The following is a 25,560-nucleotide window of genomic DNA, read 5'->3' on the forward strand; positions in this document are numbered from 1 at the left end:
CCTCTTTCAAAAAAAAAAAAAAAAAAAAAAGAAAGAAAGCTGTCTTTATTGCTAAATACTCTTGATTCAAGCCTAGATGAAGTTATTGGACCATGCAGATTATCATGGAATAAGACTAGCCAATGGTGCCTTCCGAACTAGTCCCATAACACCCAAAGTGAGGATTTTACCTCTTCAGTTCTGATGGTACACAATCAACATACAGTATTTTCATGATCATCTAAGTTACCTAATTCATTTTCATACTAGGAAGATTGTCGAACCTCAGATGCTTGCCCTAAGAGGGATTTTCTAGTAGGAATACGCTGTGAGACCATCTGCCATTACATGCATCTAGCTCCCTTTACTGTGTGTTTCCCATGTATCCCTGTGAACTTCTCCTTGGTTTGTACCGAGACCATAAATTACAACTGATTTGTTTCCAGTATGTAAAGTTTGTCCCCCACCCCCCTCCCCCCATGACCTTTCAGGATCTGTTCTTCTCAGTTCTTCAGGAGCACCATGGTGCTACCATCATTTACTCTGACAGTTTAAAGATCATGGATGGGACAAGATAAGTGTTTACACATCTTGACAATTGGGAACAACATTCGTTGACAGGAACATATAATGTTTTTATTGTCGAGCTGATAGTAACTAACAGAGCCCCTCGTTTTATTAAATGAACCTCAGTCAGCTGCTATTTAATTTGTAATTAAGCAGTCCATTATTTTGAACGAAGTTACTCTTGCTATCCTGTGATACCTACTATTCACAATCTTCTGTCTGAGCACAGTCATATGACCTGCTCAGTTGTCTTTGGATCCCAAGTCATGTAGGTGTTCTGGGAAACAAACTGGCATTCGGGAGGACGACGGTTCAATCCCGCGTCCGGCCATCCTGATTTAGGTTTTCCGTGATTTCCCTAAATCGCTCCAGGCAAATGCCGGGATGGTTCCTTTGAAAGGGCACGGCTGACTTCCTTCCCCATCCTTCCCTAATCTGATGAGACCGATGACCTCGCTGTCTGATCTCCTTCCCCAAACAACCCAACCCAACAAACTGGCTATCCATCTGGCTAGAGAAGCAATTACTTGCTGGACATTTGCTTCAACAATCATGAGTGCTGATTTGAGGGTGCAGATGCGACTCTTAGTCGCTCACAGATGGAACGTCATCTGTTCTGTCAAGAGCCTGGCTGCGTGGCTTTCTCCTTCTGTTCTCCCAGTAGGGGTCTACCATCTTATGTTGCCTTACCATCGGTCTTACCAGATTACCGTTCAGTTTTTTCTTATCTAATGAGCCTCCACCATATGGTTGCTCAGCTTTGCAGACAGTAGTTCACTTCTTCTTGGAGCTCCCTCCTTCTGTCCCTCCAAGTCAGGCATGGTCTTCCAGAATCCTTTTCTCTAATGTTGGTGGTCAGTTGAATTGGTTCTTCATTTGCTCCAAGACATTGGTTTTTGTTCCCAGATATAAAGTTTTAAACTTGTTTCCAAGGTAGGAACAGGGTCGTTGAGGTACCTCCTGCCACATGCTGTTCCCAGGCTCCTCACACTACCTTCTCCATTAGCTATCCTAATAATTACTTTTAAATGTAATTAGTCCTTTTTCTGCTTCACCCAGTTTTACTGCTGTAGGAGCTCAGATGAGTGCAAGACCTTAAGGATTTTGTGTCCCTGATACTAACCAATGATGAGAAAACAGTTGAACAGGTTTTCAGATTTTCTCTGAGCTCTTGGTGACTATTTGGATTTTTAACACTTGGTTGGGGAGTGGGATGGTTATGGGAGGGAGGGAACTATAAACTGTGCCCATCCAGCTAATGACTGATTGTTTCTTTCGCCCCTTGGGGCCACAGCATTTGTTTTCTGAGTACAGGCTTGGCGACCCGGGGTTCCTGAGCTGGGGACAGGTAAGCGTTGCCAGTCCTCTGTCACCATGAGCTCTGGGCGCGCTTCAGTAACAACCATGTGGCACAGCAGTGGAACGTTGTGTGTCACACGCAACAGGGATCTTGGCTTGACCTCCCGAAGTGTGAAGATGGTAAAAACCTATATAAAAAACCTCAATCTCAAGGTATGCTGCGTGCTGATGAGATTCATGGCTGTTGAGTTGGAACAGTCACTAAACGGGCAACCTCCAGGGAACCTGCTGCACCTCAGTTGTATAAGGCTTACTGGGCATGTGGGGCTCTGTCTAGGTGGACTTTAATTTCCCTAGCTGCTCTTGGGACCAGCATGAAGCTTTAGAAATCTTCTCTTCCTCCTCTCAGCGGAAAGGGTGGGCTGCTGGTAGGTACTAACACCCAAACAAACAAGAGAGCTTCTGTAACTAGTCCTTGAGACTTGGGCATTACTCAGACTCTGTCAGTATAGATTAACACAACACATGCTGGTGGCCAGAAAGTGTTTCTTATGATTAAAGGGAAAGAGGGGAGCTTTGAGAAAGTTTCGCTTTTTATATACAAAAAGGTTTAGAGGGAATTACTGGAAGTTTAAAATCTGTCAAACACTTGCAAAATGGGACCCTGTTGGTAGAAACATCTACTTCCCAACGAATGAAGAACGTCCAGAGAGCTCAGTGTCTTGGGGAGTATGCAACAGAAAACCCACTGCACAACACCGTGAAATATAGCAAAGTTGTTGTGATTTGCAGGGATCTGGTTGACAATCCCCAAGAAGAACTGAAAGCTCAGTGGCATCATTGATGTACAGAACATAATAAAACAGGTGGATGATAATCTCGTGAAATTGGACTCATTTGTACTGACTTTCAGCAGCACAAAACGTCTGGAGCATGTCAAGGTTGTGGTTTCCTCCACCTCAGTGTGCAGCTTTATTTTCCTAACCCAGTGTGATGTTTTACATGTCAGTGCCTTGCACACACTTCCTCAGGTTATAAGAGAGCAGCCACTTGGGGCAAATGTGGTAATGCCACCCATGAAGGTGTTGGTTGTTCATCTCATGCAAAGCGTGCAAACCCCTATGGTGATTACTCTGTCTGGAGTAGGGACTGCAGTGTCTTCCTTTAGGGACTGCAGTGTCTTCATTGAAAAAAAGAAGATAAGAGAGATCAACACCCCCCCCCCCCCCCCCCCCAGGGTATGTCATCTTCTTTCGTTGTCTCCTGTCCTCTGTGGTGGGGCCGTCATGTACCCATTTGGTGGTAGACAATTGACAACACAGGGATTGCACTGCTAATGCCTGAGCTGTAAACTCCCCACGTATGCCAAGGAGTAGATGCCTGTCTTCCTGGGGCATCAGGACTCCTGACAATGGCCATCATGCCAGGTGGCCTTTGCTGTGGCTGGGTGGCACTCATGGAGAGAGCCCCTGATGGGAGTGGGTGGCATCAGGGCGGATGACCCACAATGAAGCGGACTACGTCACTTCTTGCGGTTGACCATATGGCACCAGCAGTCCCTAAGAAGGGCAAGATAGAATACAGTGTCGACAGCCTGACTATAAATTGTTACCCTCCCTCACTACACCATGGGAGGAATGTAGAGCTACAGAACGGAGAGAGCCATATTCACCTCAGTTTTTAGTCTGTAGCGGAACCGATGAGGACTCTTTTCTACCGACGAAGCCTCAGTTTTTCATTGAGAACCTTGAGGATAAGTTTGGAGAAGTGACAATGCTGTGCAAGATGCGAAACGGCACAGTCTTGATTCAGACAGCATCCCCAGCCCAATCTCGAGTGTTACTCGCCTGTGACAAGCTGGGTGATATTCCTGTTTCTGTCACTCCCCATAAAAGCTTCAACATGGTCCAGGGAATTATTTTCCATTATGACCTCCTCTTGCAGTTCGATGATTAGCTCCATGCCAATTTAGAACATCAGGGTGTTCATTTCATCTGGCGCATTTATAGGACACCCAAAGACAATAGGGTTGCTACCGGTGCCTTCATCTTGGTGTTTGAGGGTGATTCATTGCCTGCAAAGGTCAAGGTGATGGTTTACCGCTGTGACATTAAACCATACGTCCCTCCCCCTATGCAGTGGTTTAAGTGCTGGAAGTTTGGGCACATGTCTTCCCGCTGCACTTCCAGCACCACATGTCAAGACTGCGGACGTCCACTGCACCCAGATACTCCATGTGCGCCACCTCCCACTTGCAGCAATTGTAAAGAGCACCACTCCCCCTGCTCGCCAGACTGCCCAGTACTCCAAAAGGAGTGGAAAATTATGGTGTGCAAGACCCTGGACCGGTTGACTTACACAGTGGCTAAACGTAAATTTGAAAGATTACATCTCATTCGGTTGACATCGACATATGCTGCAGCTACATCACCATCCCCGTCCCAAGTGCCAGTGGTTCCTCACCCTGTGCCACAAACAGTGGGCCCTCTGGGCCATCAGAATACATCCACCCCCTTGGTGGCAAATCTCCCTCTGCTGCTCCCAAAGTACCTTCTACGGGAGCAAGGCCCTCCCTGTGGAAGGGGTCCCTAGGAGCCCTCTAAGGTCTCCACTAATGCCACAGTGTACACTTTTCAGTGGCTCAAGTAGCCAAAAGCTTCACGGTCTTCCTTCATGTCTGAAGCTGCTTTGGAGAAATCTTCGCAGCAAGCCCCTAAAGAGAATTGAGAGATCAAGCAAACTAAGACTTAGTGTGCTAAGAAACAGGACCTTCTGGTGGCCCCAATAGCACCACTTCCTATCAATTCTGCATCTGAGGATGCAGTGGAGATATTAGCGTCCCCCTGTGGACCTGGTTCTCATTAATGCCTCATCCACCATAGAAATGGCTACAAATACTCAGTCAGTGGCAGCAGGTGACCTGCCTCCTTGCGTGCTTCATGCCTTCCCAGCCTCACGATAACATTGTCCTTCAGTGGAATTGCTGCAGTTTTTTTCCACCACCTGGCTGAGCTACGGCAACTGTTAAGCTTTACACCTGCTTTCTGCATAGCCCTCCAGGAAACCTGGTTCCTGACAGTGCCAACCCTTGCCCTCCGTGGCTATAAGGGATATTACAGGAACCGTAGCAACTATAATAGAGGGTCAGGTGGAGTCTGCGTCTATGTCCTGAACTCAGTAATGAGTGAACCCGTGCCCCTTCAAACCCCTCTTGAAGCTGTGGCTGTCAGGATAAGGACGGCACTGGAAATAACTGTCTGCAATGTATAACTTCCTCCAGATGGTGCAGTACCCCTGAATGTATTGGCTGCACTGGTTGATAAACTCCCTAAACCTTTCCTACTTTTGGGAGATTTTAATGCCCATAACCCCTTGTGAGGTGGCACCGTGCTTACTGGCTGTGGCAGAGATCTCGAAACTTTACTGTCTCAGTTGGACCTCTGCCTCTTAAGTACTGGGGCCGCCACACATTTCAGTGTGGCTCATGGTAGGTAGTTACTCAGCCATTGATTTATAAATTTGCAGACCAGGACTTCTCCCATCTATCCTCTGGAGAGCACACGATGACCCGTGTGGTAGTGACAACTTCCCCATCTTCCTGTCGCTGCCCCGGCGTCAGGCCCAAGGGCAGTTGCCCAGATGGGAAACTTTCACCTCTGCAGTCACTTTTGAATCTGCCCGACACGGTAACATCGATGTGGTGCTTGAGCAGGTGACTAAAACCATCGTTTCTGTGAGGGAAAACGCGATCCCTTGTTCTTTATGGTGCCCCTGCGAAAGACAGACCCTTGGTGGTCGCTGGAAGTCACTGAGGCAATTAAGGAGCGTCGGCGAGCTCTATGGCAGCATAAGGGGCACCCTTACCTGGAGCACCTCATAGCCTTTAAACGGCTCTGTGCCCATGTTTGCCAGCTTCTCAGTGCGTCATGGGATAGTGATATGCACATGTACAGATGGCAGGTGATTCGTGTGAAATGGTTACTGACATGATTATGCCTTTGCGACGGGAATTAACAGACTTTAATGTGGATTGGTAGTTGGAGCTAGACACGTGGGACATTCCATTTCAGAGATCATTATGGAAGTCAATATTACAAGATTCACAGTGTCAAGAGCACGCAGATAATGCCAAATTTCAGGCATTACCTCTACGGACATGACAGTGTCATTGGCCTTCAGTTAATGACAGAGATCAGTGGTGTTTGCGTAGAGTTCTCAGTGCTAACAGACAAGCAACACTGTATAAAATAACAGCAGAAATCAATGAGGGACATATGACAAACACATCCGTTAGGAAAGTGCGGCGAATTTGATCGTTTAATGGGCTACGACAGTAGATGACTGAAGTGAGTGCCTTTGATAACAACATGATATTGCTTGTGGCACCTCTCCTGGGCTCGTGACCATATCGTTTGGACCCTAGATGACTTGAAATCCATGACGTGGTCAGATGAGTCCTGATTTCAGTTGGTAAGAGCTGATGGTAGGGTTTGTGTCTCTCACAGCCTCACGGAACCATGTACCCAAGTTGTCAACAAAGCTTGTGGTGGCTGCATAATGGTGTGGGCTGTGTTTAGATGGAATGGACTGATGTAGTCTTTGAGTTGAAATCGTTATATGCTGGAATTTTTATGGATGACAATGCACCAGGTCAGTAGGCCACTATTGTTCATGATTGGTCTGAAGAACATTCTGGATGATTTGAGTGAATGGTTTGGCCACCTAGGTTGCCTGACATGAATTCCATCAAATGTTTGTGGGACAGAATAGAGAGGTCAGTTCGTGCACAAAATCCTGCCCCAGCAACACTTTCGCAATTACGGACACCTGCAGAGGCAGCATGGCTCAATGTGTCTGCAGGGATTTCCAGTGACTTGTTGAGTCCACTCTACTATGAGTTGCTGCAACACAGGACATATTAGGAGGTATCCCATCACTTTTGTCACCTCGGTACATTTGATATTAACAAAATGCTTTTATTCAGAAATGCTTTTCTCGACATTGCCAGTCTACATTTTATATCCTATGTACTTTAGCCATCACCTTTTATTTTGCTGCGCAAATAGCAAAACTTGTCTACTTTTAGTGTCTTGTTTCTTAATCCAATTCCCTCAGCATCACCTGATTTGACTGCATTCCATAATGTTTGTTTTGTTTTAGTTGATGTTCATCTTATGTCCTCATTTCAAGATCCTTTCCATTCTGTTCAACTGCTCTTTCAAGTCCTATGCTGTGTCTATCAGAATTATGATGTCATCAGCAAACCTCAAAAGTTTTTATTTCTTCTCGCTGAGCTTTAATTCCTACTCCAAATTTTTCTTTGTTTTCCTTTACTGCTTGCACAATGTATAGATTAGATAACATTAGGGATAGGCTCCAACACTGTCTAACTCCCTTCTACTTAGCAAGCAATGGGAAAACCAGGATGGAATAATGACAGTATGGAAAGGATAGATTGCTGCTCACCAAGTAGTAGAACTGTTGAGTAGCAGACAGGCACAACAGAAAGACTGCTAAACAAGTAAGCTTCTGGCCAAAAAGCCTTCTTCTCAATTTGACACCCCCTCCCCCTACACACACACACACACACACACACACACACACACACACACACGCGCGCATATACACATGACCACTGTCTCTGGGTGCCGAGGCCAGGTCAGCTTACTCGTTTAGCAGTCTTTTTTGTTGTGCTTTTCTGCAATTCAGCATTTCCACTATATGGTGTGTAGCAATCTATTCTTTTCATAATATTTTCCCTTCTAATTATACTATTGTTAAACTGTCTCAGAAACTACTTGATGCAGTTACATCATTACAGTTGTGGCCATGACATGGGGCATGTCTGCTTGTGTCTGTATGTGTGGATGGATATGTGCGTGTGTGCGAGTGTATACCTGTCCTTTTTTCCCCCTAAGGTAAGTCTTTCCGCTCCCGGGATTGGAATGACTCCTTACCCTCTCCCTTAAAACCCACTTCCTTTCGTCTTCCCCTCTCCTTCCCTCTTTCCTGATGAGGCAACAGTTTGTTGCGAAAGCTTGAATTTTGTGTGTATGTTTGTGTTTGTTTGTGTGTCTATCGACCTGCCAGCGCTTTCGTTCGGTAAGTCACCTCATCTTTGTTGAACATATATATTGTTTTGCTTGTTTTAGTTGTCCTTTGTACTTCGGTAGTCTTGGTTGCCACAAACACATCATGACCACGAATGCCAGTTTCGATGTGGACGACATTAAAGAGGTCAGGTCTGTTTATTGCCATTATATCGAATATATTTCCATCATGAGTGGGATTAGCAGCCTCTGATGTGTAGTGGACACCTCACTTATTTATAGGGGCCCCTACAGTACTCAACCCTATGGCACAAGTCCAGGAAGTCGTAGCCTAGCTTGTCACAGAACTTTCAAGGTATCTCATTCAGTCCTTCAGAACCAAGAGGCCACAATCAGTTCTGGGGACAATGCTGCAAATTATGAACTTCATTGAAACACTATGCACTAGGCCAGTCTTCTCAACTTTCTCTGCCAGTCCTAGAATGACCCAAGAATGACTTCGGAGCCCAGATAGCAGACATCATTTGTACCAATGTGCCCCACAATCTGCAGTTGCTTACATGCTGTTGCCTCAATGGGTGCCAGAATAGGCTCTTCAACACGTTGAATTAGGCCCCCAGGCATATACACCAAGTGCACATATTTCCCCAAAACAGGTGAAGCGAGTCCTACTGGCTCAGTTTCAGTGAAAGACAGCACCTCGAACTTGTTGGGGTACAGTTTAACACCCTGAGTCCTCACTAGCCCTTGTCCACACTGTACAGGATGCCTAGATGTACCATTGGAATGCCACTTGCAGTCAAAACGACAAATAATGACAGATCCCATACTACCTGCAGAGGAGACAAGATCCACAGGAAAGGATAGTATTTGAGGTACCACAGGTACTTTACTCTCAGGAAACTTCCAATACACCGATTCGCAGCAATGACCAATCATTCGACAGTGGTCAGGGTGATTTCCAGCTGCTTACAAACGGCAATCAACTTGTCCCGTGTTTGAGAACAGCATTCATAGTAGGACTGCATTTTTCCTGGTTCAATGTATTATGGGATGGTGAAAAAATAACTTTAAACTAAGCCTCCTGATTATCTATTATATCTATTGAGCCAAACGGCCACTAATTCCCTATAAGAACTGAAGCAGATACACAAAACAAGATTTCTGTTAAGGCAGCAGAAAAACCTCTGGTAAAAATTACTAATTTCCTAAAACTTTCTGAGGTTAATTACAATTATAATTATTAGCAAACTCAAAAAGAGAGTTAATGATAAATGTAGGTAATATCCACTGGTAGGCCAAAACATGAGCACTACCCACTGCAACATTGGATACCACTTGGTGGCATAGTGGGCAGTTAATGTGGTAATGAAAGCATGTAAGCAGAGCAGACATGGATGGGAGATCACCATAGCAAAGATATGGGGTACAAATGGGGAAATCTATTGAGATAAGCAAGTTACACAAAGGGCAGATTATTACTACGCAGAGCCTGTGAAAATGGCGAGGCCGGTTGAATGTTCATGTACTACTATCATGAGCATCTATGGAAAGAGGTAGGAGGACAGTGAAACAACCACTAGGCGCTAAATAGTTGGATGTCCATGACTTCACAGAACGTGGGATTCGGAGGCTTGTCTGCTCTGTAAAATAGGGTAGAAGCTGATCTGCATTGTCTCTGCTGAAAGAGCACAATGCTGGTGCACACACAAGTGTTTTGGAGCACATTGTTCATCGTACGTGGCTGAACATGGAGATCCACATCAGACCACCCCTACATATTCACATGTTGACCCAATGACATTATTAGTTATGGTTCCAGTGGGCACGGGAACATTGGAATTCGACCATTGATCAATGGAAACGTGTCGGCCCTTCAGTTGAATAGCAGTTTTGCTACACTAGGTCAATGGGTGTCTCCACAAATGGCATTGTCAAGGTGAACGGTGCCTCGAAACGTGTAGTCCACCATTGATCCAGGCTGGTGGGAGCAGTATTATGCCATGGGAGACATTCTCCTGCACTTGTAAGGGACCTGTGGTAGTAATCGAAGACACGCTGACAGCTGCATCCCTTCATGATTGATGTATTCTCCAATGGCAATGTCATCTTTCAGCAGTGTAATTGTCCATGTCTAAGTGCCAGAACCATGCTACAGTTGTTTGAAGAGCATTATAGTGAACCCACATTGATGTCTCAGTGACCAGATTTGCCTGATGTAAATCCAATGGAACCTATCTGGGTCACTGTCGGGCACCATATTGCATTAACAAATCAGTGGCTGATTATTTACACAAATCACATGACCTGCGCATAGACATCGAATGCTACATACCTCCACTAACCAACCAACAAAGGGGGTGGATAAAATGTTGGGTTAAGGTGATTGGAAGAGTGTTTGTAAGTAAATAATCAAGGGTTAAAACTGTTGTAAAATCTTGCTGTCTCTCATAAAAATGTGAAGCATGTTGTGGGATTATTAAACAAGAAACAAGAAACAAATAACAATTTTGTGCCAAATGAAGCTTCAGTTGGTACACTAAAATCATAGCCCACCAAATTCAATAATGACTTCCTCATAATTGGAGCAAATATTTCACATGCTATGAACATCTAAATACAGATGCATTAGGTTCACTGTAGCAGGCAGTATTTAGGCCACTACCAGTCATTAATTTCACAAATGCAACCCCTAAGGAGATCATAAAAAAAGCAAGACACTAAAATATATTTTTCTGGCAATGGTAGGGATTCTAATAAAACAGATTCTGACAAAACATTGAAAGTTTGTGCTGATTTCATGTAACCTCTTTAAAGTTATCCTTGTAATCAACTGATGACTTATTTCATGACACTTAAATATGCACTAATAACAGCCATCCTCAATATGAAGATAAGCAAACCATTTCAAAACACAGATTTGTTCAGCATCTTCCAGTAATTTCAAAATTTACTGAGTCATTCGTTTACTCGTATCGAAAGGAAAATTGTCTCAAGGAAATAATACGGTTATGAAATGAAATTGCTGGCCAGAAAGATATATATTTAGTACTGCCAATACACATGCGAAAGGATGTCGCACACATCCCAGTTCTAGCAGCTATGCATTTTGACAGTTAGTTAGTACTAGTGCAGTCTGACACTTGCTAAAGGAACTTAGCATTCACATTTTTCTTTATATTGGTGTACTTACATCATATAGTTGGCCTACTTCAAAGAACTTTGGAACAGTTGGTAATCCAAAATCTCTGAAAACATAACCTATAATACTTCACACTGTGAAAGCCATCTTCCTGTGCTCTAAAATAAAAATAAAAATTGAACATAAAACCACTGTCTCTGGCTGTCTTTTGGCCAAAAGCTTACTTGTTTAGCAGTCTTTTTGTTGTGCCTGTCTGTGAATCAGCATTTCCACTATATGATGAGTAACAGTCCATTGTTTTCATAATACTGTTGTTATTCCATTCTGGATTTTCAATTGTTTAAATTAAACATGTATTAAGGCTAGTGATATTTGCGGAGAAATAGTTACACATAGAGGTTCATGCTGTGTTATGCTGATATCAGTTGTTCATATGAAAAAAAATAATCATGACTGAATGGGTGCTTGAGGTTTGACTATTCATCCTTGAAAACGAACTCTGAGAAGTGTTGTACCTTACTTTGTGAAACATGTCAAATTATGAGCTAAACAGCCAACTTTAATCAGGACATAACTAAGTACAATGTGAAGCCCCATAGTGGAGTACAATGCTATTCCAGATTCATTCAGCACACTGTGAAAGGTTCGTCCATTCACTGTGCTATCAGATCTGCTATCATCCAGCAACCATTTTGTAAACATGATAACCATTTTTTCTTGGCAGTGAAAATGTGAGAGATGATTATGAAGTCAGTCGAAGAGAATGAGAGAAAGAAGTGCGTAGGCCTACAGTCTTTTGAATTAGCTGAAATGGCATTCAGCTACAGTGATGTAGAAAAACCATGCAAATACTAAAACAGAATTTTTGGGTGGGGATTTGGATCCAACTTGTCCCAAGCAGTAGTGTAATGTCTTCATCAGTGTGCTGCCTTGCTTGTAACTGCATTTCAGGAAGTGCTAGGGAATGTTTGCTTTATCTAACTGGTATTGATTGAGTTTGAGACTGCTCTTCATGCTAGTGTACCCTGTGTGAGCCTCATCATTTCTTGATATCTACTGCACACTACAACCATTTGAACCTGCTTAATCTAATCAAGCCTTGATATCCCTCAGCAATTTTTACCCTTGAAACTTCCCTCCAGTACCAAATTAACAATTCCTTGATGCCTCATAATGTGTCCTATCAATAGATCACGTTCTTTTTGTCAATTTGTGCAATAAATTTATTTTCTTCCCCTATTGGATTCAGTATCTCCTCATTAGTCACGGGGTCTAACCATCTAAACTTCAGTGTACTTCTGTAGTACCACATTCCAAATGCGTCTATTCTTTTCTTGTATGAACTGCTTAACATCAGTGTTTCACTTCCGTACAAGGCTGCAGTCAAGACAAATACCTTCAGAAAAGATTCTTAATGCTTAAATTGGTATTAGATGTTGAAATTCCTCCTTTTGAGAAATTATTTTGTTTGTATTGTCAATATGCGTTTTTAACCTCTCCATTTCAGCCCTTATCAGTTATTTTACTGACCAAATAGCAGAAATAGTATATTCCTTTTAATGTCTCATTTCCTAATCAAAAGTCCCAGCATCATATGATGTAACACAGTTATAGTCCATTACCCTTATTTTACTTTCATTGATGATCATCTTCTTGTGTACAAAACCATTCTATTCAACTATTCTTCCCAATACTCTGCACTACAGTGCACACAATATGCAGTCTACAACTACTTGCACACTATGATAAATGGGTCATAATATTCCACACACATTCATATCTCTTACACCCTATTCATTCCCTATCATCTCTGAAAGAATGACAGTGTCATCTGCAAACCTTTAAGGTTTTATTTATTCTCATTGAATTCTAATTCTCTTTTTGAATTTCTCCTTGGTTTCCTTCACTGCTTGCTTAATGTTCAGCCTTCCTTTCATGTCCTTCAGCTCTTAATTATGTGCAAATTTTAGATGACCTTTCGCTTCTTCTTTTAGAATTTCAGAGAACATAATCCAGTCAGCATTGTCAAAAGCTTTCTCTAAATCTACAAATGCTATAGACATATATTTGCCTTTCTTGGTTCTTGCTTCTAGGATAAGTTATAGTAGTCCAGCAGAATTAGCATTCAAATGGGGAATAATTGCTACAAAAGGTTTTATTGTTTTAATGGCTTTGTTTGTGTCCCAGTATGACTATCCTAGGTTTTCCCCCTTGGCGGAGTTGTGGAAAAGTGGTGGGGGGCAAAAATGTACCCGAAAAAGGGGTATTTTTTCGGTTTTGTGATTATATCTCGCAAGTGACTCACAATATCAAAAACATAGTGCAACTAAAAATTGTAGGGCATGAAATTCTGCATTGAATGAGACCATCCACGTATTTTTTGGATCACATGTTTCCATACTAGTGCTCTTAAAAATTGGACCAATTTTACATGTTCATGAAAAATTTTCGTTTTAACCTCTGTTTTTTGGTAATATCGTTGAAACTAACCCACCTAGCATTAATGTCATTCATAAAAAAAATATGGAGAGATAAATTCTGCATTCAATGAAACCCAAAATTGAATTTATTGGACCACTCATTTGTGTACAGCTCCTCACTAAAGTTGAACCATTTCTCATCATCAATGAAGACAATTTCAAATGTAGTTCTTCAGTAATTCTTATGTACACTCTTTTAAATACAGAACTATAGCAACCCATTGTCTTGTACTTGTTTAATATAGTAATAGAATAAAATATTAAAATTTTGTAAAATTTGAAAAATAATATTAAAAAAAGTTTCTCATATATTGAGGGTTAAGAACTGAAACCTCGTATCTGACAGATGTCAGAAAAAGTCGTGGCTGAAAAAATATATGTTATAACAAAATGATGCAAAAAAGACAATGCACCTGAGAGTATTAAATGATTATGCTCTAAATAAAAAAATCAGAGCAATCAAAATTTTTATTAAAAAGTTATGTTTTTTAGCTCCCCTGTAAAATGCGTCTTTTGTAAGATACATGGTCTCCGTTCTTAACCCTCGATATAATACAGTGATACCCATTCAACTGATATGGAGGAGGCAGGAAGAAAGAGACACTCCTTGAAATTAAGTAGGAGTTATTATATTTCGCAATTACAAAATTTTACATAAATGTGTAAGATGAAAAGGGTAAAAGTAGGTATGTACACAAATTTCACATACGTTGACATTTGACTGTCATTGCACCACTTGGCTCCTCAAAGTCAGTAATTGCAGAGTCCGATGCCTCGTCACTCAGCTCCTCAAAGTCAGTAATTTTCGTCATCTCATATATACAGTCCAGGTCTTCTTCAACATCTTGTGCATCAGTTTCACTTGGTAGGAGGGAGTTAGTGCACGAGTTCCCTTGCAGTTGACACAAATTAATGAGCACTTAATACCAGCCTTCCGACACCCACAACTACCTGCACAGCCCTTGTTGCATTTACAAGAAAATGTTGAGAGAAGAGACTGTGGAGCTGGTTCTTTGGAGGTAGCAACAGGCCAAGACCAAACTCTGAAGCCTGCCATCCCCAGAGGAGTGGATCCATCTGGTTTCTTATCCAAATTTGTACTTGTAAGTAGGCCCTCAAGCAATGCTGGTGAGCTGCTTCTGACGGTGGTGGTAGGGATGCTAGGGTGAATATGGATTTCACAATCGCTTTGGGAAATGGGCCTAGGTCAAATCGCAATTTGTCTAAAGTATCTCCTGCCGTACCTCCATAGAGGGTTTTTAAAAATCGGAGGGCAGCTTCGACAATAGCTTCAGCTTGGGTGTCATGCTCTAAGAAAGGTTTGATATTTTCCAGAAGACATTTATTTTTGACCAGTAGATTGACCACCTCCTCCTTGCCCTGACCGAAGAGTGCGGTGGCGCGAAACACCGGCACTTATCGCTGTGTGGCGTGTCATTCTCTATGGGTAAATAACTGCATAATTTGGTGTGTGTCCATCCCAGAAGAAAGGTGGGAACTGGCAAGACCCGGCCAGAAAAAACTTTTACCTGGGCCACACCTGTCCTTCTGTCCGCAGGTGGTGCCAGGCACCACTAAAGAGCAATAAACTGTGTCGCCTAGTGGGCAGATGCAGGATGCTGCCATCTGGTAACTGCACACTTACATTATGCACAATATTCTAGTAAAGCAAAAGCTGCTGTTCCAAATGGTGCATTTTAAATTAAAAATCAGAGGTGACCTATATAAATATATTTGCCTCCAAATTTGTTCAAATATAGGGTTCTGATTTTTTTGAAGGTAACTTTCTGGACTATTACCTTAGGAATTACAAAAGATACACTTTTGTCATTATTACACTGGATTACCAGGCAGAACATATACACAAAGGCAGAATAACAAGGTGCAAAAAGGCTTTGCTGTTTAATAAGGGATTGCCAAAGTTGACCTTAAATTTCTTGTCACAGAATTTACCCCTGACTTTGAACAGTTTTTTATTTATTTTTTCAATCTTTATTCACGATAATGTTATTTTTGAGTTGTCTGCATAAAACTGATCTAGAGACCTAGATTTGTAAATGTGAAGTACCTTACATGCATAGCAATGAAAGTACAAACTTATCAAAAAACAAAGATGATGTGACCTACCAAAACGAAAGCGCTGGCAGGTCGATAGACACACAAACAAACACAAACATACACACAAAATTCAAGCTTTCGCAACAAACTGTTGCCTCATCAGGAAAGAGGGAAGGAGAGGGAAAGACGAAAGGATGTGGGTTTTAAGGGAGAGGGTAAGGAGTCATTCCAATCCCGGGAGCGGAAAGACTTACCTTAGGGGAAAAAAGGACGGGTATACACTCGCGCGCGCGCACACACACACACACACACACACACACACACACACACACACACACATCCATCCACACATAAGACTTACCTTAGGGGAAAAAAGGACGGGTATACACTCGCGCGGCGCGCGCACACACACACACACACACACACACACACACACACACATATCCATCCACACATATACAGACACAAGCAGACATATTTAAAGACACGGGTGGTCCATTTCACTTTTGGTCTCATCAAACGCAGAATTTATTCCTCTATATCGTTTGTATGAACCACTTTATTGATAGATGGATTAGTTTATATGATATTAGCAAAAAATAGAGATAAAACGAAAATTTTTCATGAACATCCAATTTTTAAGAGCACTAGTATGGAAATGGGTGTCCCAAAAAATATGCAGATGGTCTCATTCAATGCAGAATTTCATGCCCTACAATTTTTAATTCCACTATGTTTTCAATATTGTGAATCATTTATGAGATATAATCACAAAACCAAAAAATACCCCTTTTTCGGGTACATTTTTGCCCCCCCCGCCCCCCCCCCCCCCCCCCCCCCCCACTTTTCCACAATTCCGCCAAGGGGGGAGATAACCTAGGATAGTCATATTGGGCCACAAATAAAGCCATTAAAACAATAAAACCTTTTGTAGCAATTATTTACGATTTGTCTAATTTTTAGGTTTAACCCTCCTGGACTATAGGGTCAGAATTGCCTTTCATGGTACCAGTTTTTTCATTCTTCTGTAAATAACTTGTCAGTATTTTGCAACAGTGACTTGTTAAAATGATGGCTCATTAATATTCGCACTGGTCAGTACCTGCCTTCTTGAAGTCTGAGAGTATTTTTCCTGCCTCGTATTTCTTCCACACCAGTCAAAATAATTTTTTCATGGTTGGTTCCTCAAAGGATCATAATAATTCTAAAGGAATATCTTTTGTTCCAGGGTTTTTGTCACCACTTTCGTTTTTCAGTGCTCTATCAAACTCTTCTCACACAATAAATTAATTGTATGGTTAAAAAGTCTTATTCACCAAGTGGCATTAGAATGCGTATATAAAGAAGGTTATAATTAGGCAAGTTTTTGGAGCCAGTGGCTCCTTCCTCAGGCAGAAGGCTTGAAGGCGAAGGAAGAAGTGTGAAGGAAATGGACTGGAGAGGTCTAGGAAAAGGGGTAGATTTCAGGGAAGTTACCCAGAACTGTGGGTCACGGGAGGCCCAGCAGACAGGATGAGAAGGAAAGACTGATTGTTATGGACTGCATTGGACTAGATTTAAAATCTTATCCAATGCAGCCTTCTAAGTCTAACCCTGGCCCGCAGTTCTGGTTGACTTTCCTGAGATTTACACCTTTTCCTAGACGTCTCCAGTCCTTTTCCTTCCCGCTTCTTTCTTCCCCTTCACCTTTCTGCATGAAGGAGCTACTGGCTCCAAAAGCTTGCCTGATTATAACCTTCTTTGATGTGTGTGTTCTGCCACCACTTGGTGAGTAGATTTTTGATCTATCCAACTAATTTATTGTGTCAAAACTCTTCTCACAGTATTGTATCTTCCAGTGCATCTTCACCTACTTCCTCTTCTCTTTTTATACCATTTTTCTTTAGTTTGTTTCCTTTATATAGGTCCTTTATACATGTTCCTTCCCTTCTTTGATTAGTACTGGTCTTAAACCTGAGCTCTTGATATTCATACAGCTGTGTCTCTTCTTTCCAAAGGTCTATTTAATTTTCATACATGCAGCATCTATGTTTTTCATAGTTATGCATGCTTCCACAGCCTTGCATGTGTCCTCTAACCATTCCTTCTTAGCTATTTGTGCTTTGTCAGTTCAATTTGTCTGGGACATTTGTATTCTCTTTTACTAGCTTCATTTGCTGCATTTTAATATTTTGTCGTATTGTCAGTTACATTTGGAGCCTCCTGTGTTATCTATGGATTTCTACTAGGCCTGGTCTACTTACTTATCTGATTCTCTGCTGCCTTCACTGTTCCATCTCTAACACTTGTCCATCTTCTATTTTATTCATTTCACCCAATTCAGTGCAGTGTTGCCTCGCTCTTCCTCTAAAACTATCAACAACCTCGTTTTGCCACCTCTTTAGTTTCAATATGTAGCTCATAATCAGTCGGTTATGGCCAGAGTTCGCATCTGCCCCCGGAAATTTATTACACTTTAAGATCTGGTTGCTAAATTTGTATTACTTTATGATCAGTTTGAAACCTTACAGTGTCCCCAGGTCTCTGCCACATAAAATTTTCTTTCATAATTCTTAAACCAAGTGCAAGCAGTGATTAACTTAGACTCTCTGCAAAATTCTACCAGGTGGTGTCCTCTTTCATTCCTTCCGCCCTCTGTCCATATTCTCCTCCTATTTTTCCTTCTCTTCCCTCTCCTACTACTAGTTTCCAGTGACAATTATATTTTCTTCTCCTAGCTGACTAAGTACTTTATCTCGTCATAAATTTGTTCATTCTCTTTGTCATTACAGATCTATTGGCATATGATCTTGTACTACTGTAGTGAGTGTTGACTTTGTGTGTTTTGTCTATGATAATGTGTTCACAATGGTATTCATAGTAGCTTACTCACATTCCTACTTCCTTATTCATGATTAGGTCTATTCCTACATTATTTGTATTTCATTTTGTGTTGGTAACTCTATACTGACCTGAACAGAAGTCCTGTTCTCACTGCCACAATAATTCACTAATTCCCTCCATATCTTACTTGAATTTATCCATTTCCTTTTTTCAATTCCGTAATCTACCCACCCAATTACTGGGTCTGACATTCCCGGCACTGACACACCAGTTTTGTTCCTCCTGGTGATGATATCTGTGGATAGTCCTTTCCTGGAGATCCAAATGGCTGATTATTTTACATATGGAATACTTTACCCAAGGAGGTGCCATCACCATTAAGCTAGTTAAACCATCCAGACTGTTGGCCCCGCAACTACAGAAAAGGCTGCTGTCCCTTCTCTAGAACCATGTTAGTCTAGCCTATCCACAGATACCTCTCTGCTCTGATTGCAACTATGGCACAGCTATCAGGTTGTCAGTATCACTGACACCCCCCCCCCTCCCTTCCCCCAAGGAGGAGGATTTAACAAAAAGGATGAGTATGGAGCTGTAAGTAGTTGACTAGTAGGAAACTGGAAAGCTTCATTGAAAGTGAGTTCTTAATCCTCCTTATATTTATATGACTTAAATCTTGTGTCTTTCTATGATTTAATATTTTTCCTTCCAATTTAAGTATATGCAAATTAATTTTGTAAGATAAATGTACTTAAATATTTATTTAAGTATAAGGAAGGCAGTTTCTGTAAAATACGGTTTGGAGGTAAAAATCAAACAGTGGAAAAGCCAGGGTGGAATGTAACAATATTATGAAAAGGAAAGTTGCTACTCACCATATAGTGGAGATGCTTAGTCACAACAAAAAGACTGTCACAAATACACACACACACACACACACACACACACACACACACACACACACACACACACACACACACAACTGCAGTCTCGGCCAACTGAAGCCACTATAGCTTTTTGACAAAGGCCTTACTGTCCGAAAGCTGACAATCTTTTTGTTGTGACCATCTGTGACTCAGCATCTCTGCTAGATGGTAAGAAGCAACTTTCCTTTTCATAATATGGTTTCGAGGTAGATAGTTGATTTAACCTATAGCAGATTGCGTAATGTCAATTACAAAAGAAGAAGGAAAAGCAACAGCAGTTAGTTATGTATTAACTGTGAGCTTATAATTGACTGAATCTTTTCTCTTTTCTTTCAGCCAACAGTAATGCTCAAAATTTGGATTGAAGAATTTTTATCAGTAAGTAGATGACTTGTTTTGAAAGTATATTATAAGTGATGCATTTTTGTAAGATTTTATGAGTGTAGATACAATGCCTTAGTGATTATATTTTATATGAGAATAGTTTTTGATTTTTCTTTTTGTATTTTGTGTAACTTCTGTTTCTTAACTATTGGGTGCACCTGTGCAATAAACTGCATCACTTCTATATCTCTTCTCCTTGTTGTAGCTAAGACATGTGTAAAGTAATAAATAATAAATCAGGTGCTGTAGATACACTATGTCATAAAAAGTATCTGGACACCCCCAAAACCATACTTTTTCATGTTAGGTGCATTGTGCTGCCACCTACTGCCAGGTACTCCATATCAGCGGCCTTAGTAGTCATTAGACATCGTGAGAGAGAGCAGAATGGGACGCTCCACGGAACTCGTAGACTTAGAATGTGGTCAGATGATTGGGTGTCACTTGTGTCATACTCCTGTACACGAGATTTCCACACTGCTAAACATCCCTAGGTCCACCGTTTCTGATGTGATAGTGAAGTGGAAACGTGAAGGGACACGTACAGCACAAAAGCGTGCAAGCCGACCTCGTCTGTTGACTGAGAGAGACCACCAACAGTTGAAGAGGGTCGTAATGTGTAATAGGCAGACGTCTATCCAGACCATCACACAGGAAATCCAAACTGCATCGGAATCCACTGCAAGTACTATGACAGTTAGGCGGGAGATGAGAGGACTTGGATTTCATGGTTGAGCAGCTGCTCATAAGCCACACATCACGCTGGTAAATGGCAAACGACACCTCGCTTGGTGTAAAGAGCGTAAACATTGGACGATTGAGCAGTGGAGAAATATTGTGTGGAGTAACGAATCACAGTAAACAATGTGGCGATCCGATGGCAGGGTGTGAGTATGGCAAATGCCTGGTGAACGTCATCTGCCAGAATGTCTAGTGCCAACAGTAAAATCTGGAGGCAGTGGTGTTATGGTGTGGTCATGTTTTTCATGGAGGGCACTTGCACCATCACAGCAAAGGCCCACATTGGTGTTTCAAGCACCTTCTTGCTTCCCACTGTTGAAAAGCAATTCAGGGATGGCGATTGCATCTTTTGACACGATCGAACACCTGTTCATAATGCATGACCTGTGGCGGAGTGGTTACATGACAATAACATCCTTGTAATGGACTGGCCTGCACAGAGTCCTGATCTGAGTCCTATAGAACACCTTTGTGTTTTGGAACGCCGGCTTTGTACCAGGTCTCACCGACCGACATCAATACCTCTTCTCAGTGCTGCACTCTGTGAAGAATGTGCTGTCATTCCCCAAGAAACCTTCCAGCACCTGATTGAACATATGCCTGGGAGAGTGGAAGCTGTTGTCAAGGCTAAGGGTGGGCCAACACCATATTGAGTTCTAGCATTACTGGTGGAGGGCACCACGAACTTGTAAGTCATTTTCAACCAGGTGTCCGGATACTTTTGATCACGTAGTGTATCTGCAAAAATTTGTTATGATCACAGATTCATTCAAAAAATTCATTTTCTTCATTAGTAACTTTTGTATGTATCAGCTCCAAAGCAAACATCTAACATTTGTGAGAGTCAAGACTTCTGTATAATTTTCCAGTGTTTCTTTATAGAACTGTACATTCTCATTGGCATTGGTGTGATATATAGGTTTCTATTAAGAACATAATGCAGTAATGTGATTCTTGACATTTCCCCTGCGTAATTAGTATTTGGTGAGTTACAAGCTTGCAGCTAATTAATGTCAACATCTCCTCATTATACTTTGGCTGACAACCATTCAGTCTTATTCACTCACCTGAAGATGGCTGCTTGGTTTTCAGCCAAAATAGTATGGCAATAGTAGATGCTATCTGGCTGCAACCCAAACGTTATGGAATACCATTGAGCCACGTGGAGTGGCCGCGCGGTTAGAGGCGCCATGTCACTGATTGCGCGGCACATCCTGCTGGAGGTTAGAGCTCTCCCTTGGGCATGGGTGGGTGTGTTGTTCTTAGCATAAGTTAGTTTTAGTAGCATGTAAGTCTAGGGAGCGATGGATGACCTCAGCAGTTTGGTCCCTTAGGAATTAACACACACACACACACACACACACACACACACACACACACACACACAATTTTGTGTAGTATTTGATCTCAACAAACTGGAAATTTCAACAGATCCATACTGTTGATTGTTGCAGTTCCTCCCCTTCCCCCCTCCTCTCTTCTCTGACTCGACTGATCCCATTGTTAAGTCTTAGTCAGTCTGGCTTTTCCTTAGGTTCTGAACAGTATTGCTGTCTTTGCTTACTTCTATCACCTTTTTGGCTAATTAAAGCCTGGTCCCTTCTTTCGGGTTTGACTCGCTATTTTCTTTTTTCATAATTTTGACAGAATTGTGAATGTAATTTTGAATTGGCCGTTAGGCAGTTGCATCTTTTCATAGTACATACAGAAAACCACATGCTGACCTAAACTCAGTCACCTTGTATTCTTCTACCTCAATAAATATCACTATCAACATAACGCTGTTTAGAAGCACATGATGAATGTTGCCATCTGCAAGCTGAGCTGTGAACTCTCTTCTTGCATGTGATGTCTGACGGCTTGGCTCTGCCAGTGCGCACTGGCGACCACACTCCCACAGATGTCAGAAATAGTGTGTGTTCATGGGCATGACATTACTCGGTGTCCAAATGGCATACTGTCACAAATGGCAAATCCAGCAGTCATTACCCAATCATTTTATCGATACCATGTTAGAGACCCCGTGGATGCTCTACTGAGATGGTCTCTACCAAAAGCCAGTTGGGAAGAACACTCCTCTGATGCCTATATCATGATAACCCAAGAAAAAAACATTGGTGAGTCAGTGCAAGAAACACCAAAGTGATTACCTAGTCATTGTATAATACAGAACCATTAGCCACTCAAAGCGTAATACAGACCATTGCTCTTCCGGACTTCTTTCAGGTCTACACCATGGGAATAGCTGAGGCCAACAGAAACAGAGGGAGGCATTACAATGTCAGATGACGTAGCCCTCTGCCTATAATCTAGTTTTATATAAAATGATTACAAACATAAGTACAATTCCATGAAACAGTTGAAGTAGGGCTGTGTTGCTTCAATGAACACACACACAACAGATGCCCAGGTATGGCAAAGCTGCGATGTATCAGTGGACATTATTTTCCAGCCAGAATACGTGGAGTTTTAGACCGAAGAATACTCCATATTAATCCTTTCGAAATAATAAAATTACTAGCGATGCATTGTGCCAAAATATTAGCATCAGACCATTTTCACACCAGTTTTTATCCAACACTGAATTTTAACCAAGTAATTCTGTCTTTTAATATTTGAGAAATAGACCTATAACACACCTTCAGAAACTGGGAATTCAACACTGCACTTGTGCAATGTGAAATTACTTCACCACCTTAGTGACTAACAGAGTTCTGAAGATATTTAACAAGATTTGACATTATACCATATTGACAAATGGTAAAACCCTCACAGTATAGACAGCTACAGACTAAACAGTTTAACAGCTGCGCTATGCAAATATCTGGAGTGGATGGTCTGACACAGACTTTGTTGTTGTGTGGAAATGAGTTTTTCTTTCAGTGTGGTTTTTGAAATTTAGATCCATAACCAACCACCTTTCAAAACTGGTATGGTTTCAGGAAGGCATCCAACATTTTTAGTAAAAGAGAGTTGCATAGGGTTTGATCTTGAGTGCTCCTGCCTTCACATTTGCTAGAAACAGAATTGTCATTGTTGTGGGACTGAACGTATTGTTGTTCTATGTCTCTACAATCAACAGTGTCTCATCTTCAAACAGCTGTTTGGTAAATGTGGGTATGGGCCCATAATTCTGGGTTACTCCTCATACAGCAGATAAAGTCCTGCCTATGCAGAAATTAAACTGTGCTTCCTTGGAAATAGCTCTTGGGGACCAGATCAGAAAGTTCTAGTAAAATTTTACCAGTCATTTATTTTAACCAGTTGGACCGTGGGTGTGTCGCTCATGAGTTGGCAACAATGGTTGAGGACTACTAGGCCCTGTGCACCACAGTAGAGTCAGTCTTGGGACTGTAGATTTCTGCTTTGAGTCGTCCTGATACTCTCCTTGTAGAAGTAGTTATTCTACCCTTAAACAAATTCAGCCAAAAACCGTTTTATTGTGTGCTTAAGATTTATTTAAGGCCATAACATCCCTATACAGGACACTTTTTTCTACAACCCCAACATTCATCTCCTCCTTAATAATTTGAAAACAGTGAGAACAGCTGCAGTTACACTAAGACATGCATTGGGAGGTCTTTTTCCCTCACATTTTCTTGCCCACCCATCTCACAGTCTGCCCCATTGAAAGTATCCCCTTTAGTCCAGTTTACTGGGTGAGATACCTAATTTTTTCGCCTTAAATTACTTTTCACCCATTAAAGATATTTTTGATATGTTTTCACCTAGATGAACAGTTACCTGGGCTTCATGAAACACAGTTGTGCTTGCAACTTTATTTATCACCGAGAGACAGCCATCAACATTTTCTAAATGGAACTATATTATTTTGTGCTGCTAGAATAACAGATATTAGTGTGCCAGTCATGGTGTACATCTTCCATCTCAGCTCTTTTCCCGGTGGGACATACAGCTGTGCACTTCCTCTCGATGCTTGTACCTTTACGTGTGCATATTCTGCAACTACTTGTATTGGTGCTCTGAGTTAATTTTTCTCTGTAACACAGTTCTTGCGACAGTCACAGCTCTTGACCTGACTGTGGTATTGGTAAAAATTTTCTGTTGGCTCGTTGATTATTTGGGTAAAGTAACTTATAACCATGCTGTTGAGTTCCTTGGGTATCCTAAATATAATCAACAACTCTCAAAGCAATACTTATTATTATCTATTTATGTTTCACTTCCTGACACGACATGTAATTGAATTTAGAAATTCAGTAACTTGAATATTTCACATAAAATTTCAGATCTTGGTTTTTTAACTTTATTCTGTTTTAATTATTTGTTCTGATTGTCAATATCATTTTCACTGCTTAAATGTCAGCTGTATTACAGTTTTGTGCAAACATGAATGTATTTACTTTTTCAATTGCATTAATGGATATGATTGTCTCAAAGGATTGTTAATTTCATGTGTACTGGTTTTCTTCAATTTACAGACAGTAAGTCGACTAGATCCAAAATTCATTGCATTACATTGTCAGGAAGTTGGTGGAAAAAATTATGAACGTAGCATGAAACATGTTGAATACTTCGTGAGGTAGGTATCTATTTAGAATAAAATTAATAAATCGTAATTAATAGTTCAAACAATGGAAAATCCAGGACTGAATAATGCAGTATTATGAAAAGGATTGATTACAACATCCATATAGCAGAGATGATGAGTTGCAGGTAGGCACAACCAAAAGACTGTCAAACAATCAAGCTTTCGCCCAAAAAGGCCTTCATTGGAATTAGACAACATGCACACTTGCGCCCTCCCCCCCCCCACCCCCTTCCCGCTCCCACACACACAGTATCTGGCTGCCAAGGCCAGACTGCAAGCAGCAGTGCAAGAGATGGGAGAAGCATTCTGGGTGGTAAAGGTAAGGAGGAGGCTGGGATGGGAAGGGGAAGGATAAGGGTGGGGGACGGTGAAGTGCTGCTTGTGGGAACATACAGAGAAGTAAAGGCTCTGGGTGCATAAGTGGAATAGAGGGCTGTGTAGTGCTGGAGTGTGAACAGGGACGGGGATAGGCGGGTGTAGGACAATGACTAATGAAAGTTGAGACCAGGAGGGTCTCAGACACACAGGATATACTGTGGGGAGACTTCCTATCTGAGCAGTT

General features: G+C 41.6%; 1 protein-coding gene across 6 annotated transcripts in view; it reads left to right on the plus strand.

Moving 5' to 3' along the window:
* LOC124787685 (inositol polyphosphate-5-phosphatase A) overlaps nt 1–25,560 on the plus strand; it is a 330,769-nt gene that overhangs the window by 61,380 nt on the left and 243,829 nt on the right. For 5 of the 6 annotated variants that reach the window (XM_047254512.1, XM_047254513.1, XM_047254509.1 and 2 more), the window contains 2 exons: nt 19,658–19,699; nt 24,889–24,989. In XM_047254512.1, coding sequence (XP_047110468.1) covers nt 19,658–19,699; nt 24,889–24,989 — 143 coding nt within the window. The remainder of the gene's footprint in view (nt 1–19,657; nt 19,700–24,888; nt 24,990–25,560) is intronic. The other variant, XM_047254510.1, reaches the window with a different exon arrangement.

The sequence above is a fragment of the Schistocerca piceifrons genome, chromosome 3 (genome assembly GCF_021461385.2).
Source record: "Schistocerca piceifrons isolate TAMUIC-IGC-003096 chromosome 3, iqSchPice1.1, whole genome shotgun sequence".
NCBI classification, from domain to species: domain Eukaryota; kingdom Metazoa; phylum Arthropoda; class Insecta; order Orthoptera; family Acrididae; genus Schistocerca; species Schistocerca piceifrons.